We start from the raw sequence: 18567 nt of genomic DNA, 5'->3' as shown, positions 1-18567 counted from the left end.
TATGAACCCTGAAAAACATTACACTAACTGAGAGAAGCCAGCTAGTCAGACATATTGTATGATTCCAGTGTTAGGAAGTATCTAAGATAGACAAATTACAGAGACAGAACACAGTCATTGTCAAGGTCCAGGGAGAGGGAAGAATGGAGAGCAACTACTACTGGCAGGGGGATTTCTCTTCTTTTCTCAGGGGGTAAAACATCCTAAAATTAGACTGTGGTGATGACTGCATAACCCTGTGAACATACTCAAACACATGCAATTGTAAACTTTAAATGGGTGAAATGCAGGCAAGTGAATTATATATCTCAATAAAGTTGTTTAAAAAAGATAAAAACAGCAGCAGTGGTATTTATACTTGAAATTCTAATTCGATGTAGTAACTTAAGAGTCTACAAAGTTCATCACTTACCATGAGTGAATGTCTGTTGGCTGAAAGAAGACCGGTTCCATACCCTGAGCCCAGACCACCCATCGCTCCATTATGAGAAGGTCCAATGATTCCATGCATGTCCCCATGACCACCAGGCATAGCTGTGGACGGGCCCACTGCATGATTCCGGAGGACGTGAATAGCATCATCCAGTCTTTCTAAGCGGTCTTCAATTCGGCTTTGCTGTGGGTTAAAAAATGAGGTGAAATTTGATTTAGTTTGAAATACATGCGTAGGTTATAGAAGTAAAACTCGAGTTGACACAAATCATACTTTGAGTTTCTGAATCTATGTTTCCGATAAAATTTATTTCCTGGAAACAATAATAAAAATAAACAGTGATCTTCCCAGGAAACTAGTGAAAAATCTAAATGGTGTATCATAGTGTTATTTTTCATGAACACAGTATAATTTGTAATCCTTCCAGGACATTATAATGTACCTATGTTATACTATATTGCACTAGCTTGAAAGAGAATTTAGATTTACTGCAGAAAAAAATATCCATAGAATTTAAGAAACATTCTAGCACACACTGGTTACAATTTTAAAAAAATTAACAATGGAAAGATGATGTATTTATAGTTTCCCAATTACCTTCTTGGAGGCATATTTCCCTCATCTTCTCTGCAGCATATGATAGAGTGCTAAGTAGCAAGTCGGGGACAGGTAAATGCGTGCAGACTATGATTTCTTATTGAGTACTATCTATTTTTACCAGTGGTTCTTGCTTTCTATCTATTATCACCAGCGTGTGTGTGCACGTGTGTGTGTGTGCATGCGCATGTGTAGAGGGGAGTGGGAACTCAAAATGGATACAGAAAAAACATTACAAAAACTTTGTCAACCAAAGTGGTATGAGATTTAATGACAGAAGAATCACAAAGACCTGAATTAATTGTTCACCAGGGGCTTCTAATAGACTTCAAAGCCCTTACTCTGTATAAAATTCACTATCTTAAATAATTAAATTATACAGTTCAAAACCAACTGACCTTTTTTTGTTTCATTCCTGCCACTGGAATTTCTGCCACTAGATAAGGCCTATGCTATAATTTCTGGTGGAAAAAAAGGACATGTAGATGTGTATTCACTTTTTGCAGTATGAACGCTAATGATAGCAAGTAAACATCTGCATACCACTCTCCAGTGCGCATTTTAAAATACATCATCTCGCCAGGTCTTCATTTTCCATGTGTAAGGCAAGCAGGAAGACATTATTTGCTTTCCATGTAGACGTGCAAATGAGGCTCAAAGAACTTAAGTATTAATTACTCGGTGTCACAATGCCAGGAAATGGTATAGTTAGGGTTGAACCTAAGTCTTTGGACTTCAAATCCACTGCCTCTTTGTACTAGATCATGCTACAACCTACTCTGATTTCCGATGGGCTGTGCAAACAGAGGAACCAGCTCTACCGCATGACAAAAACAATTTCTAATTATTCCATACTGACAGAAGGAATGTGTGTCTAATACAGTTAGTCCACGGTACAGAACATTCTGATTTGGTGGGCTTTGTTGTTAAGGGACCTCCCCTAAACTCCTAGCTGCTACTTATGACATCTTTGAAAAGGTACTAAACTTCTTTGAGTCTATACATCATAATTTATAAAAATGGAAACAATAATATATACTTCCAAGCGTGAATGTGAGCGCTGAAAAGTAATACGTGTGCCTATCACCCTTTCTGGCTCACAGCTTCCTGGTGGAGAGAGTAGTTTTTGCTTGCAAATTCCCTTGTTGAATGTTGAGTATTCAAAGCTATAGTTCGTAACTATAAACTGAGTCTTTATAGTTCTACAGTTGGACATGACCTAGTTTTGAGAGATGGGTCCCAGAGAATAATTGATGCAGGTAAACAGAACAACTAAGGATTATTTGGATGTGGGCTGCAGATTAATTAATGCAGGCAAGGCAAGTAGTGCATACCTTGTGTTACCCTGTGGTTGCCTCTAGGGGCTAAAATGCCTAGCTGGACGATCCCACGCTACAGCAAAGAAGACCACAACCAAGGTGGGAGTCCGCCTTCATATGTCCATTTTTAGATTTTCCTTAATTTAAACAGTAAGCCAGAAGGGAAGAAAGGAATATCTGAGCTGCTGACAAGACATTAAGTAAGACAGATAGATCAATCGATGCCTCCTCCATGTTCTATCTCAAAATATGCATGAAAAGAGAGAAACCCACCCTTGAAGGACTTAGGAGTTCCTTGTTGCTACTTCTCCCCATTTGATTCATACACTGATCAAAGGCTGCCCAGAGTAGTCTGAGTTCATGCACATTTCCAGCCACATCCACCATGAGTTGACAAAAACTAGAGTGTCAGACACTGAATCATCATGAGAGTGTTTATAATATTAATTACATCCATGGAAATTTTCAGTTATTCCCTACTGGAAGAGCAGACATTTAATGATGTTACTTGATTTCTAGGAGAACCAAAGTGAACGAGGAAACAGATAGCAGGTTTCTTATTCAGAGGTCAAGAGGAGAACTCCTATACATGCCTGCCACTCTGGAAGGTAAAGCAGAGGTACACTGAATCTTCAAGTGTTCTAGCTATGCAGCTCGGCTGGAACTCCAGCTCTCTCTCATCAGGAAATTATTAACTCAGTAACAGGGCCTCTCCCCAAAGCTGGGGCAGATGCTGCTTTCTTTCCAAAATTTTTAGTCTCTTAGGTATTTGGAGCCCTGGGGTTTACACTGTAGTAGTATCTGGGTTATAATCTACACACAGGAATAAATAATAGTCTAATAACTCCGGCTCTAACCAAACTTGTATGCTTATCATCAATCTAAAGTTTCTGTTAGTGAAATAAGAATCCTAAAGGGTCGGCCAGATGCAAAAAGAGAAATATGGTCACCAAGTGACTAGAGGAGAGATTAGCAGATGAGACTTACCAAAGAGTGTAAGGGTCCTTCATAATTGGGAGATGATGAGGCCTGTCCTCCGTTTCTAGACCAAACGGCTGTGCCTGCTGATATGAAAATGGAGATTACAATGAGATCTATATAATCTGAAACAATCTCGCAGGTATCTTAGACAGTTCTTTTAGAAATAGCAATGCTTATTTTCATTTGGACAATAAAGATAAATACATGTAAAGTTCCCATACAAGAATTTTGGGACAGCGAAAACCTTTTTAATTTCAAACTTGCTGTGGACTCGGAATTCTCTCAGGCTTCCTCCCAAAAGGGAACAATTAATTCGTTCTGAGTTTTAGCCAGAGAAGGGTTCCTCCTGAAGAAAAGAGATCGCTACATAGTCAAGGCACTTGTAAGAATGCAAAAGCGGACTTTGTTACACCCTCATGCAAGGCCAGTCTGTGAAACCAAAATTCTCTCACCAATGAAAAACAGCATGCTACTTGTTTTAAAAATGATCCTTAAGAAGGGATAAGCCTTCCAAACTTTTTAAGGGAATAAGATTAGTTGGCAGTCATCCACTAAACCGGAAATTTAAAAACTCAATAGAACAACAGTAATAAGTAAGGGGTTTCTTCTGAGGAAAATAATTATTTTGTAATCCACTAAACTTGATTCCTGCTACAATAAATATTACGTGTCCAACCTACAAAATGAAAACCACTTTTAAAGTAATGCATACTCTGTGTGGAAACTAAGAAATAATTCAAGAAAGGAAAAAAAAATATCTGCGATCTCATTGTAATCTCATGCCCTGACACGGTTAGCATTTAAAAAAATCCCTTCTTCCTGTCATTTCTGGGTGTGCATGGATGTGTATTTTTATGTTAAAGAAAAGTAGGATATTTTGTTCAATTCCTTATAGTGACAGAATATGAACAGAGCCAGCTACTTTCAGTGTGAAAATAGCAATTCACCCCCATATTTACATCTTCGTTCTCTCTTCCTAATATGTGGTCTTTCGTGGTGCATTAGCAGGACCCCAAAAGTGGCCTTGTGTCTCCCGCACAGAGCATGCTGCTCAGGTTTTGGGTTGTTTGTGGTGTTTTCTGGAACAATTTGTGCACCCTAACTTTCCCAACATTAACCTAGAAACGGAGTGACAGAATGGTGAGCACTGGATTCTCGCCCGAGCTCTGGTACTGAGGCTCGTGCCATCTCAGCAAATCACGTCCCCTTTACAGGCCTTCGTACGCTCATCGGCAACATCAGAGCACCGGACCAAAATAGTTGTTCTCAAACTTTTAGCCAGAGAAGGGTTAGATGCTAGACTTTTTTTCCCCAAATGATAAAATAGATGAAATTCGAGCTGCTTTGTTTGAAATGGGGAACGTGGAGTTCTCCCTGCACAGACTCCCTCACCACCTGCCTCACTGGGCTCGATGCTTTCTCTGGCTCTGGACGCTGACGCTGGCGATCACTTCCTAGAGCCTAACAGTAGAATACTGACCCAGCAGTGGATCAGGAACTTTCCGTTCCTTTGCTGTCGTGGGGAAAGTTTCCCGGCTGTTCCATTATCCTCTTAATATCATCTCTCTGTCCTTTCAATTTCAACTCTGTCCATCGGGACACATGGACTTAAAGGTCCAGCCACCCCTCTCCACTCTGCGACACCCCCCACCCCACGTCAACGGAGGCTTGGGAAAGGCTGATGTTTGGTCCCACCTAAGCCATGGCCATCACCTCTGAAAGCTCTGTGCAGTCTGAAACCTGCCACTCTCCACCAGGGAAGCCAGTTTATGATGCCCTGAGTGCTGCCTGCAGGGAGTAATAGGGATCGAGGAGGCAGCACGTAGGCAAGGGACGCCACTATAAATTACAGTAAGGTCAAGTTTCAATCAGGTACAGATGCGACTTGGTTTCTTTTTTAGAAGGCTTTTGTCCTCTTTCCCAAGAACAGAGACATGCACCAGATAGGGCCTTCTGGAAGCATTTATTCTAGAAGGGCAATAAGCCTCTTAAATGGACCTCCAAAAAGTGAAATGCTTTACTAACATAATTCAAAAACTTATAATTTTATTATATGAAGCCATAGGTCACGCTAATTTGTTATATTTCAAAGGCAAACATCCCATTTTACTCCACACAGTTACTTCTCTCTTTACAAAATTAGAGTTTTCCTCAATCATGCCAGTGAGGTGGACTTTAAAAAGGAAATGTGGAAAGTCTAAAATTTCTGTGGGAAATGATCCTTTTGAACAGTCTACATTTGATGAATATATCATCTATATTCATATTCCTGACTGTATTAACTGGGTTTTCTCACCTGAGATGTCTTCTTAGAGTATATTATTCTGTTGAATATCTTCTACAGAGCTAAGAGAAGATTAAGAAGTTTTCCATATGCCTATGTACTCTAAAAACGTCTAATTTTTGAGAAAAATTTTGGATGGGAATGGCTGTACTTTCATATGGCAGTGGAAAAGACAGACCTTTCCATTGTTCTGTTCGGAAATATTCTGTTTTGAGCTTTTGGAGGGAGGGAGTTTCCACCCGCCAGACCAGGGAGTACAAGAGGGAAATCGTTCTCACACACCGGTCCCATGATAGGACTGGCTTTAGATACAGTACCTGAGAGAGAAGGAGGAGAGCCCACAGGAGTTGAAGGGTTTGATGAAAAGCTGTTGTTAGTGTGATCTGGAGAATAGATCTTAAAACAGTGGGGGAGAAAACAAACAAACAAACCCTCATTTATTAAGAATAAAGAATCAACAATTCTTTAAATGACAAAGTATGATTGCAATTCACCTAAAAATTACGTCATAAAACACATGTAACAATTGACTCTAGTACCAATGTTCTAAAATGAAAGATTTAACACTTACTTTAATTTTTCAAACTAAGAATTATGAGCTCATGTAAGACGGTGGGGACAGTACTGGACCAGGGTCAGTAGACTGTGCTTCTAGTCCTTTCCCTCACACGTCCTACCATGGCTCCATGGCCATGAGCAAGCCACACGAACACCCTAAGCCCCCTTTCTTCCTCCATCAAATAGGTTAGACAGCATCATCTCTACGATTTTTGTCCAACTCCTCCTCCACCATGATTAAGGCACTTAATGCCAAGGCTTAAGAATGGCCAGATGAAGTATAAACTTCCACTTAGGTCACAATGCTAAATTAAACTTATTTTATGCTCCCAATGGTAAGGAAAAACCAACCGAAGAGACAAAATGTGAGAGCAACAAATCCCCACTTACACTTGCAAATGACCATGTTTAGCTTTTGAAGACAATACCAGGCATACTCCCTCACACGAACGAGATGTGCTTTATCACCAGTGAACATGCAAGAAATGGTCAATTCTAGCCTCCTGGCGGTGGACGGGTGAGGCAAAGAAGCTGAGTCCCCAGGTGCCAATTATGTGACAATTTCTCACGGACCTGTTATGGTCATTTTTTTTTTTTAAAGTACCTTTCCCAGAGTGTTTTGGAATTGCCCCCTGCAAAGTCAGTCTTAGCTGGTCAATGAGCACCATATGATTTTAGAGAAAAATAAGAAATCAAGATAGAGGATCTATACACCAGAAGGCCCTGAGAATATCCACAAATGCATAATTGAGGGCTGCTAGGCACCATCGTGAGAAGACAAGCTGGAAGGGTCAGCCATTCACTGGAAGCTTCAGAGCTCTCTCCTCAAATTTTCCAATCATCATTCCGCAAGAAAGCTAGCATTTCCAGAAATCAAAGCTATTTGCCATTCATTTTCTACAATTCCAAATGTCCACTTCTGATTAAAGTTCACCCTTCCACAATGGTACATATGAAGTCCAAAGTCAATATTTCCTCACCGAAGCAAGTGCTTTCCCCAGAGCATCTCCAGTCTGGGAGCTGCCTGCTGCCCCGCTTCCTCTATTTGCTGCAAAAACAAAAGGCAGAATATGAAAAACCAGGCAGTGAGACGTCTAACAATTTTCTATTCCTGGTCCATTTACTCACAATTTAATTGCATTTTTAATGCTAATTACAACACATTAATCTTTAATTAGCATTAATTTGTTTGCTGAGGTAGATGTCAAATATATTCATGTTACTTTTTTTACAGATAAAATATAAACCTGACACCTTGGTTTAAAGATGAAGTGTTTCAGTGGCTATGACTTGCCCCCTGGTTGCTCAGGAGTAGTTAGTGGGGAATGGCAGCAAACATGAGGTTCGTTGCTAAGACGTTCAGATCTCTGAAGTCCTCGAAGTATGCCTTTTCTCACTATTTCATAGAGTCAATTGAATTGTCTTCACAAATAATTTACGCCTGCTTTCCAGTTTTTTAAAAAAATTTGACAATAGCAAAACGAGGTATTCCTCTCAGCAAAAATAAAATAGAAAGTCTATAACGGGTCTGGCTGCCTAGGAGAGAAAATATTTTTAATATTTTAAGTAACACATATTCTACACATACTCAAGTCTGTGTTTACGTTTAAAAAAAATCTGAACTGTGACGCTATGAAAAATCAATATGGTCTCAAATTCTGGAGATAAAATACATCTACATATTCACGAAGTTATCTGTGTCATCTTAAACACGGGTATTTTTTACTACAAAATACATGAACTGAGGACTGTTGTGAAAAAGATGTAGATTCTGGCATAGGATTCAAAGTATCAGCTCTACTGAACAGTATTAATACAACACTTAGAACATTTGGCATGTGACATTTATGAAGGCCTGAACATTAGCAAATAAACATAGTATTTAAATAAAGCCTATCAAACTCCAAGGAGCCGCCTTTCACTATTTTGTGAAATAAGAAGAGGAAATCTTAAGTCAACTGATTAAACCAAGTAGAACTACATTGCACACGACATAACTAAAAAAAATACAAAAGTTCCCAGCCCTCTCCTTGACCCAAGAAAGCGCCCTTGCTGACAAATGTGTCATCTGCTTCCAGATCTGTAAAATGGAGTAGTGGGGTCAGATCTCAAGTGGTTGAACTCTCCGCTTCTTGGTCATAATTTCATTCTCCTGACCTCTGCTTAGCATAGTTAAATTACGCTTGCTATTTTTATATAGTTATATGTTGGGTATGTCAATTCAATAATCTTTTGAGGTGTGCTTTATTTGTTTAACAAAACCCACACCCATATTCATGTGTTAATTACTAAAACTGAAAGAAAACTCGTATGCAGTAAAAGGAACACAACCACCTCTGACAAAACCATTCTTTTTTTATAACACAAATTCATAATATTAAAAGTATATTAGTTATTAGTACTAAGGTTATAAGTATAAGTGCACCTTTGAAATGAGGGTCAGACGTAAATTGAACTAGTGGATGGAGCTCACAGATACCAATACTATTAAAAATACTTAAATATAAGAGATAACTGAAATTATATCTTACGTAAAAATGAAAATTTCTACATTGAGGAGCTCTTAAAAATGAAAGACAATTCTAAAGAGAAAATAATAAAGATTTTGAAAGCATACAGAGCACCAACATTTTTTCGGCATGTACTATGATGGTATTTGGGGGCAATTAGATACATTTTTTCCCCCTAGAAGCAATATTATCACAGATACCTAAAAATTAGATTTATCAGTCAAACAAATTTGTGATTTGCTTGATTTGAACACAGATCTTTGTGAAATGGAATTTCAGAGCCACATCGGAAAAAATTACATTATCTAACAAAAAAACCTAAATAAAAAAAGACAAGATATTGTTTCAATTACAGATAAAATTTGCTACAGTAGTAGCTTTCAAAAGAGTAAATCTTCCTTTGAACAACTTTAACGTGAGGATGACAAATTTTTCAAAATATATTTTCATGAAAACCAATAGAAATACTTTAGGGGCATTTAAAAAATAAATGACATATACATATACATATACACACACACACACACACACATACAGCATAAAATCACACTTGAGACAAGATAAGATCATTATGATTACTTTTGTACTACACCTTTCCAACTAAACTTTCTATTAGTGCCTGTTTTATAGGGCGAGATACTAGGACTCAGGAAGCAGAATAAAAACTAGAGTCAACTTCTTCCCTCATGTGGTCATGAGAATGTTTCAGAAAACTCCAAAGGCTACTCATGGAAGCTACTGATAAGAACAGACTATTTTTTTCACATGAAGCCATTCTACCTTGCAGCAGCTGGAGGGCCAAACCCAAGGGTTTAAATTTCAAAGCAGCGTACTGGGGCCAATTTGCCCTTTCAGTTGGAATGCCTTTTGTTCTGTTCCAGGAAATGTGGGAGAAGACACATTTCCGAACCTCTGAACACGTTAAGCTACATAGGTCCTTCTCTTAAAGATCTCTCTTTTTATTTGTGTGACTGCTTTGTCAAAAGGCACACATAATCAGAAAGTGAATTTAAATTCTCAAGTGGCACCCTCTTTCTTATACTGAGTAGTAATGGGTCGCGGTTGGCCAAACACACTTCTAATCAAACTTTGGGCTCATCAGGTCCGCGTTACGGCTTTCATGTGATAGGACTCAATTCCTATTCTAGGCCCAAGTTTTTGTCAACTCGTATGATTAGAAATTGCCAAAATGTTCATATAATAGGAAGAGAAACAAAAACTACTGCCCCTTCTAAGTAAAGACGGGATCGATTTCTTGTTATTTTAGCTCTAATCAATTTCTCATGCTGAAGGGGGAAAAAAAACCCAAATCAGTTTCTAAAGTGGTAAGGTAAATATGAATACAAGATGAGCAGTTATTAAAAGGAACTGCAATTTTGTGGGAGGATTCCCGACTGCCAGCCCCCTAAGCATTATTCAGATGGCTTGAACACAGGTGCTGTTGCTGGCTAGAAGATGGAGCAGAAAGAAGGACCTGGTATCTTCGATTTCATGTGGGACCACCCTCTGTCTCAATCTCAGCTTTGTGGAAACAGCAATTCCTATTAGAACACACCCTAAACAAAACACCAGGATGAGTGGTGTCTGGGGACAGGCTACTGAAAATCCGAATTTGGAAAATGTGTTATCCCTTTACTGCACGCCCATAACCTCAGGCTGGGAACACTGTGAAGACCTAAAAGGAATAAGAAGTATAATTCATAGTGAATTTGTCTGAAAGATGACGACTGCTTTAAAATTTAGGGTTTTTTGAACTGTGTCCAAGTGACCCTCATGTGATTAAACTATTAGAAGCAGCATAATGCTTCTAAAATGAGCCATGAGTTCATCTCTATAAAGATGCCAAAAGGAGTATCTCCAGCATTCCTACTACACACGATTTTAGAATAAAGACTCAAATATAGGCTACAATGCACTAATTTTTAGCAGGAGGGACTCCTAGGAATTCAAGGGGGGAGATGGGGCCCCAGGACCATGTGCAGGAAATGGACGAGAAGACTTAAATCAAACGAGTTTATTGTTCTCTGTTGGTGGTCTTTGTAACTAAGACGCCATGTCACTGCTGGATAAGATCCATATTACTCCGATGCTCTGGGCCTGTTCATCACCCAACTGTATTTGAAGGCTCGAGATTCTTACAAAAGACAAAGTGAATATTATGTGACTACTCTAATAATAAAATTACTGTGAAACCAAGTCCTCAAGGGGAAATGGACATAATGTTTCTACTAGAAAAGCCACATACTAAAATGCATCATGTCATACAAACATGTCATTAGAAGTGAAAGTTGTAAGCCAGATTAATTCAGGAACCAGATAGATATTCCAGGGTAATCTTTAGCATATGTTGCATTAAATCAATCATGGCAGTCTGCTCCTTCAACACTGTTTGGTTTGAGGTTTAAAAACATGGGAAGTACCACGCATTAGAAAGCAGGCCAGTTAAAGACTAATGGAACAATAATAGTTATTATAACCATTATGTTAGTTTTATGCCCAATTCCCTCTGAGGGGAAGGGAGGGTGTGGAGTCCCAAACATCCAGGGGTCACACCCTGGGAATGTATACAAATGGCATCTCCCAGTGGGGTACTGGAGCACTCTTGTCCTTGAGTAATCTCAGGGGACCGTGTTAGGCTAGGCAGTGCTCTCAAGCCTTTTGGTCAAGAAGGGGTATTGGACATTGTAGGTTAAGAAGGAAATATGTAGATATAGCAAAAGATACGTGGCTGTTATCCTCTAGACATTTCTATCCCCTACAAGCTGGCATCTCATCACTTACTACACTGCCCCCTCTGTGTGCATACTGGCATGCGGAGGCCCTGGCCTGGACGGCTTCTGATACACAGCCAGCAGCATTGCCCTGAAGGGTTTTAGAATATAGTTAACGGGCTCTGATGGTGGTAACTCTGGATTTAGCTCTTCTCTTTAACTAGGTACTCTACCAGCCGAACTAGTAAGAATCCATGCTGTGTCCCGTGCATTATATTCATATAATTCCAGGGAGCTTAATAGACCCTTCCAATTCAGAAATGTTGAATGTAACCTCCAGAGTTTGCTGCCAAGACTTCAGAGGAAACTAGTGGACTCCATGCCCCAAGTAAAATAAATGACAATTCTCTCGAAAATCCATGGATGAACGTATCATTTAAAAAGAAAACCCTATTATAATTGAGGTGTTTTGTCCTTCTGAAGCATTTATTTCTCAAAAAAATGACATTGGGCATTAAAGGGCAAAAGCCAACAAAACAAGAAACGGTGATCACTCCACCAAGTCACACAAGCCATCACAAGCCTTGGCGAGCATCTGCCATCTTTGAAATGCAGAGGACAGAACCGGGGGCAAGACAGTGTGATTCCAGGGGGTCACCATCTGACAGTCCTAAGTTTGCCTCCCACTCCACATGCATTTTGTTGTTCTATGATCAGTTCAGGACATTCACTGACGGCTGCGAGGACACATTTTAATCTGAAACTCAGAAGAGGAGCAATGATCTTTCTGAACTGAAAAAAGCAGCTTCCTAAAAGACATCCACGCTGTTCGTGAAAAGATTGCATTGCCTTGCACTTTTTCACCAAGAAAACTTGAAAAATGTGATGTCCATGTGTTAGTGCTTGAACCCCATTCTTACAGCATTAGTAGTGCTTACAGTCATTTTCTACAGAATCATGTGTGTAATCTCAAACATGTGTTAGGCTATGTGTTCCCTATTTACCAATTATTTAATTAGCTCTGTTTGTTCTTTGAGATACAGGCAATGTAATACTTCTTTATTTCCTGCATTTCAGAATGAGTGAGTATATGCCAAGTATTTTCAAAAGTCTGCAGATGTATCGTATTAATCCATACTGTTAGGGAAGTATCACGAACATCAGAAGAGAAATCTTCTCTTCTTGTTCTACAGACATGCTGCCATCCCTGACTTCTACCATACTCTGAAAATCAATCCAAAGCCCAAGAAAATTAAAGGGGGAAGAAACATGAGCCACTTGACACTGTGCAATACCAAGGCTTATTATCATATTTAAATTTTCCTCTGTATTTTAACGTAAGGAATTGCAGGACATAATATTTTAAGAAAGAACATTCTAGAATGTTCTCCCTTAACATAATCCTAAAGTCATAACTGCATTTATGCAAGTTAATAAAGGTCTGTTCCTCCAAAAAGCTGAATTACCATGTCAACTTATTTCCTGAGAAGACTGTAAAGCTTTCTCACATTCTGCTAATAGATTTTGACAAGTATACCCATGATTATGGAATAATTTATGTAATAAAATTATTCTTAAAAACCTTTTCCTGGGTTCCAGAAATCTCGTACTTTCCCATTTAAAATTACAGCTCTTTTATTATTGTCGAGACCCTCCCTCTACTTCAACAGGGCCCTGTGGCCTATATAACAAGTTCACTCCATCTTTAGTGTGTGGTTGAGCCTGTTAGTATGCAGACGTCACCTACTGCTCCATAGTTGCCCAGACCAGATGAAGAAGGACAGCAGACATTCCTGTCCATCCACAGGCTAATGATGAGTCAACCATCTTAAATAAAGCAAATCTCAGTCCCACTGGGATTTGTGGCCATGCTGACCACAGCTCATGGAGAATGATTATTCCATCTCAAAATATCTCTTTCTTCCCAAGTTGTGGTGCCTCTCTCCCAGAAAGACTGTTTTGTACATCATTCAACACAAAAATTTTTCAAACAATGCCCAAGTATGTTTTCCTCAACTCAAGCTTTTGCTCCACCTTTATACCTTCCTAAAAAAGAAAATTACTCAAACCACAAGTAGACAGGAAATCTGCCGTGTAAGAGGATGAATGACCGGTCATCCTTCTTTATAACGAGACCTCATGACTGCAGAAAGGGGCTTTCCATTCGTCAAACCACATTGAAGTGAAATATGCTTTTCTCACCCTTTCAGTTCTGCACTTCTTTCTTTCTTCTTGTTTTTCAAATCTGCCAAAACTGCATTGATAGCTAACCCAACTTCCCCATGTGACCTCTGTCCATTCCTCTCCAAGGTCAAACTGATGCAACACATTTGTAGAAGCTTTGTTATGAAAAGTTTCGAAAATGGAAACTCTTGTAAATTTGCTTCTTAGTGAGACATGATAGCGAAGGGCTGCGAGGTGGCTCATCTCAAGTGTGAAATATATTATTGAATAAGCAGGGAGTGTATTATTTAGGCAGAATTATATTTGCAACATTTCAAAGCACATCTCTTCCCTTTCATCAAAAACTCTCCCACATAAGTGATTCACACCACCTTCCCAACTCCTATGGACTCTCTAAAGAAAATGAAAAACTGCAGAGAGCTAAGGGGAATAAACAGTAGGATTATTCTGTCACACATTCTTCTCTCTAAAACATACAGTTAATGTTCTCATCAGGGGCCCACTGCAAGAGATCTTGAGGCCAAGGAAGGGGTGAGTTTGAGCTAGGACCAGAGAAGTGGTGACCAGTGAAGTCTGAGGTTTTAATGAGACCCTGGAATGTCAGGCTGCGCTATTCCTCTGAATGGCAAAGTTGTTAAAGGCCAATTCAGAAGGGCGTGGCTGCCTACTCCCCAGTCTGGACTCTTTCCTCTGGGGGGGGCTGGACCCCTGCCTACCTCCTCCCTCCAGGGCACAGCACCAGTGAAGGAATCATCGGTCTTGGGAGAGAATCACAATGGACATCATGAGAAACCAGAGGATGATGGCTGAGTTCATGGGGAAGCAGCACTATGCTTGGGCCTCAACTCATTAGTAAATCTGCTTGAGAAAAGGCAGTGAGTAACTTCTAGCCCTGATGCCCAGGCTTCTCCTCTCCAGTAAGTAAGCAAATGCTTCTTCCCCTCTGAAGGACTCCACGATGCCACATTCTCCAGGAGTTGAAGCCATCGAAGTTATTAATAATCACCCCTGAATTTCACAGGAACTAGTCTTTGGAAGACCGTGGTATGTCATGGGTAAGAGCTTAGTATGGTGATTGGAATTTGGAAAGTGGTCAATGACTACTATTAAGAGCTAACTTGCCCCCTATCTCACTAGTCTTCAGTGGTTTGTCTTATAAAAGTTCACTTTGCTCACTCTTTGAGAGTATGAGAAGCAAGGTAGTTTTGGTCTGTTTCAACCTTTGTTCAATCTAATAACTCGCAATGAACGAAGTAGCCAAATATCAGTTTCTTGTGACCAAAAAAAGAAAGTGATTGTGGACAAGCCGATGACTATTTCTATTTCTGTTTGGTTCATGTATTTTCATTCAGTTATGTGACAAATATTCATTGCCTGATTGCTATTCCATTATGAAGAGAAAAAAGAGGTCCTATATTATTAAACCCTGACCTTGATTGTTGGCGTCCAAATCGACATTTCTATGACTCACCCATTATACTGTCTGTGCCGTTGGCAGGAGGCGTACAGGAAGAGGTGCTGTAATGGTTTGTGCCGCTACGGTGGAAAGTAGACATCGGAGGAAGACTGGAATTGATGTCTGCTGAGGAGTGTGATGGATAGCTCTGTAGCAAGAAGCAAAAAAAGGAGGCCATGGTCAACCAGGAAATATTTAGTGAGTTAGGTTTCTAATACTCCTTTCGGAACTCTTCATTTTGCAATGGAGACGGCTCCTAGAATTTCAAAATATCCAAGAATACATCTTGCTTAGATCTGACAGCTTTCATTTTTCAAATAATAAAATACAAAGACACAGAGTTGGTTTGGGCTTGCATCAAATGTAGAGAAATACAATGGCAATATAGGACAGTGAGAAATGATCACAATCTCTAAATCTAAAAATTACTGCTTAAAAGTATCTCTGAGGTGTCAGCAACATAAAAGACTATCTCTACTATTATTTTTTTTGGTATCAACTATTGATCAAGTAAGAAAGATTCCAAGACACAATGAATAAAACAATATCGTGACCCATGGGATTGACATCACACTTTATCCTGAACTTCTGGACACTAAAGAGCAAAGAGCAGCCAGTCTCAGACCCTCCTCCTGCAAAACTGGACCACCTTTCTGACCTCTAGCAAGCACAGAATGGTAAACGGAAAACTTTTAAAAAGTAACGATGATTAAATATCTCTCTACAGCATCAATATGTAAAGCCTTAAATCAATGACTATATTGAATTAAACTGGACTGAATGAACTGAGAAGGACTCATTTGAGTTCTTTATGTGTCCTCTTCATTAGTAACCTACCAGATAGCTGACTATGAAGAAAGAACATCTTTACAGAATCATTTGTTTAAAGGTTTGGCTTTGAGTTCAATTATTATCCTTGTTGTCCAAATAAGCTGCTTTTCTTGGGGGCATATCACAGTGCCTGTAAGGCAGCAAATTAGTTGCTACCAATCCATCTGCTTGGGAATGAGCAGATCACCACCAGGGACACAGTTATTTACCAAAACACATTGAGCTATTTTCTTCTTTTTTTTTAATGTTTTTTTATTATATTATGTTAGTCACCATACAGTACATCCCCGGTTTCCGATGTGAAGTTCAAGGATTCATTAGTTGCGTATAATACCCAGTGCACCATGCAATACGTGCCCTCCTTACTACCCATCACCGGTCTATCCCGTTCCCCCACTCCCCTCCCCTCTGAGGCCCTCAGTTTGTTTCTCATAGTCCATAGTCTCTCATGCTTCATTCCCCCTTCTGATTACCCCCCCTTTCTTTATCCCTTTCTTCTCCTACTGATCTTCCTAGTTCTTATGTTCTATAGGTGAGAGAAATCATATGATATTTGTCTTTCTCTGCTTGACTTATTTCACTTAGCATTATCTCCTCCAGTCCCGTCCATGTTGCAGCAAATGTTGAGAAATCGTTCTTTTTGATGGCTGAGTAATATTCCATTGTATATATGGACCACAACTTCTTAATCCAGTCATCTGTTGAAGGGCATCTCGGCTCCTTCCACGATTTAGCTATTGTGGACATTGCTGCTATGAACATTGGGGTTAAAAAGTTATTCTCATACATATTTGAATGTGTCACAGACATGTAAAGGAAAACTATTTTGGCTAAAATATATTTTGTCTTATATGCAATATATTACTCAGCTATGGATCTTTATTATATCACTAGTGGAAATTTGATTAAAATTTGAGATCGAATATGAGGCTAAATAAAAGTCAGGGGTGCTTAAAGCCCAGGGACTTATTCATAGGAGTGAAACCCTGGTGTCTTGGTATTTCTGTATTAATTTTGTGAGGCCCATCTTGGGTTCTACCTCTTCCTTTAGTATTCCTTCCTACTTCCAACTCTTGCACAATCTCTTCTCTCTGAATCCCTAATGCGCTCACTTTCTGTGCTGTGCCATTTAACACTTAATTACATGCTGCCTTTCACTGCTTTTTTCTTTCAAGTGCATTTCCACCTATACTGTAAACTCTTTAAGGGGAGGGAATAGAGCTTATACCTCTGCATCTCACAACTTACGGCTGAGTGCTAAACACATAAATATCCCATATTCTCAATGAACAACTGGTTATCGGTTGGCATTTAATAGTGGACTGAAATACTACTTATTTGAAAAAGAACAAAACAGTCTAGCAAATGAACCTACATTGGATCTGCCAATGACCTGGTGGATGCCTCTGACAACATTACCTCGACGCATCAAGATAGTCCAACTGAGAGGTCAACGTCAGTGAAAAAGTTGAGATGATACCCTCAAATCTTTCCAACTTCCTAAGAATGCCTTTCAAACTTTTTAATTCCATGGACCTCTGTGCTTGACCAAAAAATTCTTTAGGCCACTTGTTACTCATTTCTACTTGCCGCTTACGAAGTGCCCCAAGCAGTCCACGACCTTTTCTCCAAACAATGATAGAACGGGCCCATTCCATAGTACAGCTAATCCAAAAGACTGGATAAGCCACGGAACACCACACTTAAAACAACTATTTCTGCTTGACAGCTGAACACAGTAATAAAGTAGAGAAAAAGAAACTGAACATAGAAGAAGGAAACTGAAAGAAAGAGATGGTTTGCCTTCCTTTACACAATGCTATTCTGTGCTGAGTTTTGAAGAATAGAGAAACTGTATAAATCAGTCCCAAATATACAAAAATCAAAACAGAGGTAAAGAATTTTGATAAATATTTAAATGACTATATATTCACAGGGTGGAACGGGAAAAAGATTTTCACAACCGGGAGGATTTCTAGACACTTTTAACATGATGCAAAATGGGCAGTAATTCAGGATTTAACAGACTGAGGGTTAATACTGAGTTTGGAGAATGACAAGAAAAGTTCTTCCCCATCAATTTTAATGGGGAAACCAATGCAACCATGTAAGAGAAAATAGGATGCTGAAAGAAATTAATGAGATTTTTAACTACATTATTTTACAAGGAAAAGTGTCTTGAAAACTACTGTCACTCCGAGACGTAATAAATATACTACAGAGAATATCACTGATGTGTGAAGTATGTCTCTTTTAGAGTATTTAGGGATCAACGATGAGAGGTCCCCTTAGCCTCTCTTCCTGCAGCTACTGATACTGTCTGCCCTGCTTGCTACACATGGAAAGGGGAGACTGAGAAAATATATAACAGCTTTACATGCCCACTATTGAATTATTTTTACTTATGATGCCCAATTATAGCATATTTGGAGCCTACTGACAGAGTAAGTATTGAAAATGTTTCTATTAGTGATATTTTTATCAACCTATGGGTTGATAATTCAAAGATTAGGAAATATAATAATTGGTGGCGCATACTAAGAATAAAATCGTGCTTTGGGCTCAGGCAACATTTCACCACCTCGGCACCATACATCTTTTATGCCAGATAATTCTTTGCTGTGGGGGGGCTCTCCTATGCATTGTAGTGTGTTTACCAGCATCCCCGGCTTCTATATGCTAGATTCCAGGCATGCCTACCAG

The 18567-nt window shown here is 39.3% G+C and overlaps 1 protein-coding gene across 19 annotated transcripts in view; it reads right to left on the bottom strand.

Annotated features, from left to right (window-relative positions):
• TCF4 (transcription factor 4) overlaps positions 1 to 18567 on the bottom strand; it is a 348341-nt gene that overhangs the window by 30441 nt on the left and 299333 nt on the right. For 14 of the 19 annotated variants that reach the window (XM_045790146.2, XM_045790153.2, XM_045790147.2 and 11 more), the window contains 5 exons: positions 15049 to 15181; positions 7153 to 7220; positions 5932 to 6010; positions 3337 to 3413; positions 413 to 616 (listed from right to left, as the gene is read on the bottom strand). In XM_045790146.2, the coding sequence (XP_045646102.1) occupies positions 413 to 616; positions 3337 to 3413; positions 5932 to 6010; positions 7153 to 7220; positions 15049 to 15181 (561 nt within the window). The remainder of the gene's footprint in view (positions 1 to 412; positions 617 to 3336; positions 3414 to 5931; positions 6011 to 7152; positions 7221 to 15048; positions 15182 to 18567) is intronic. The other 5 variants (XM_045790149.2, XM_045790152.2, XM_087869784.1 and 2 more) reach the window with 1 other exon arrangement.

This window comes from Ursus americanus, chromosome 19 (assembly GCF_024610735.1).
Source record: "Ursus americanus isolate L20-20 chromosome 19, mUrsAme1.1.p, whole genome shotgun sequence".
NCBI classification, from domain to species: domain Eukaryota; kingdom Metazoa; phylum Chordata; class Mammalia; order Carnivora; family Ursidae; genus Ursus; species Ursus americanus.
This window is presented reverse-complemented; position numbering and strand designations above follow the sequence as displayed.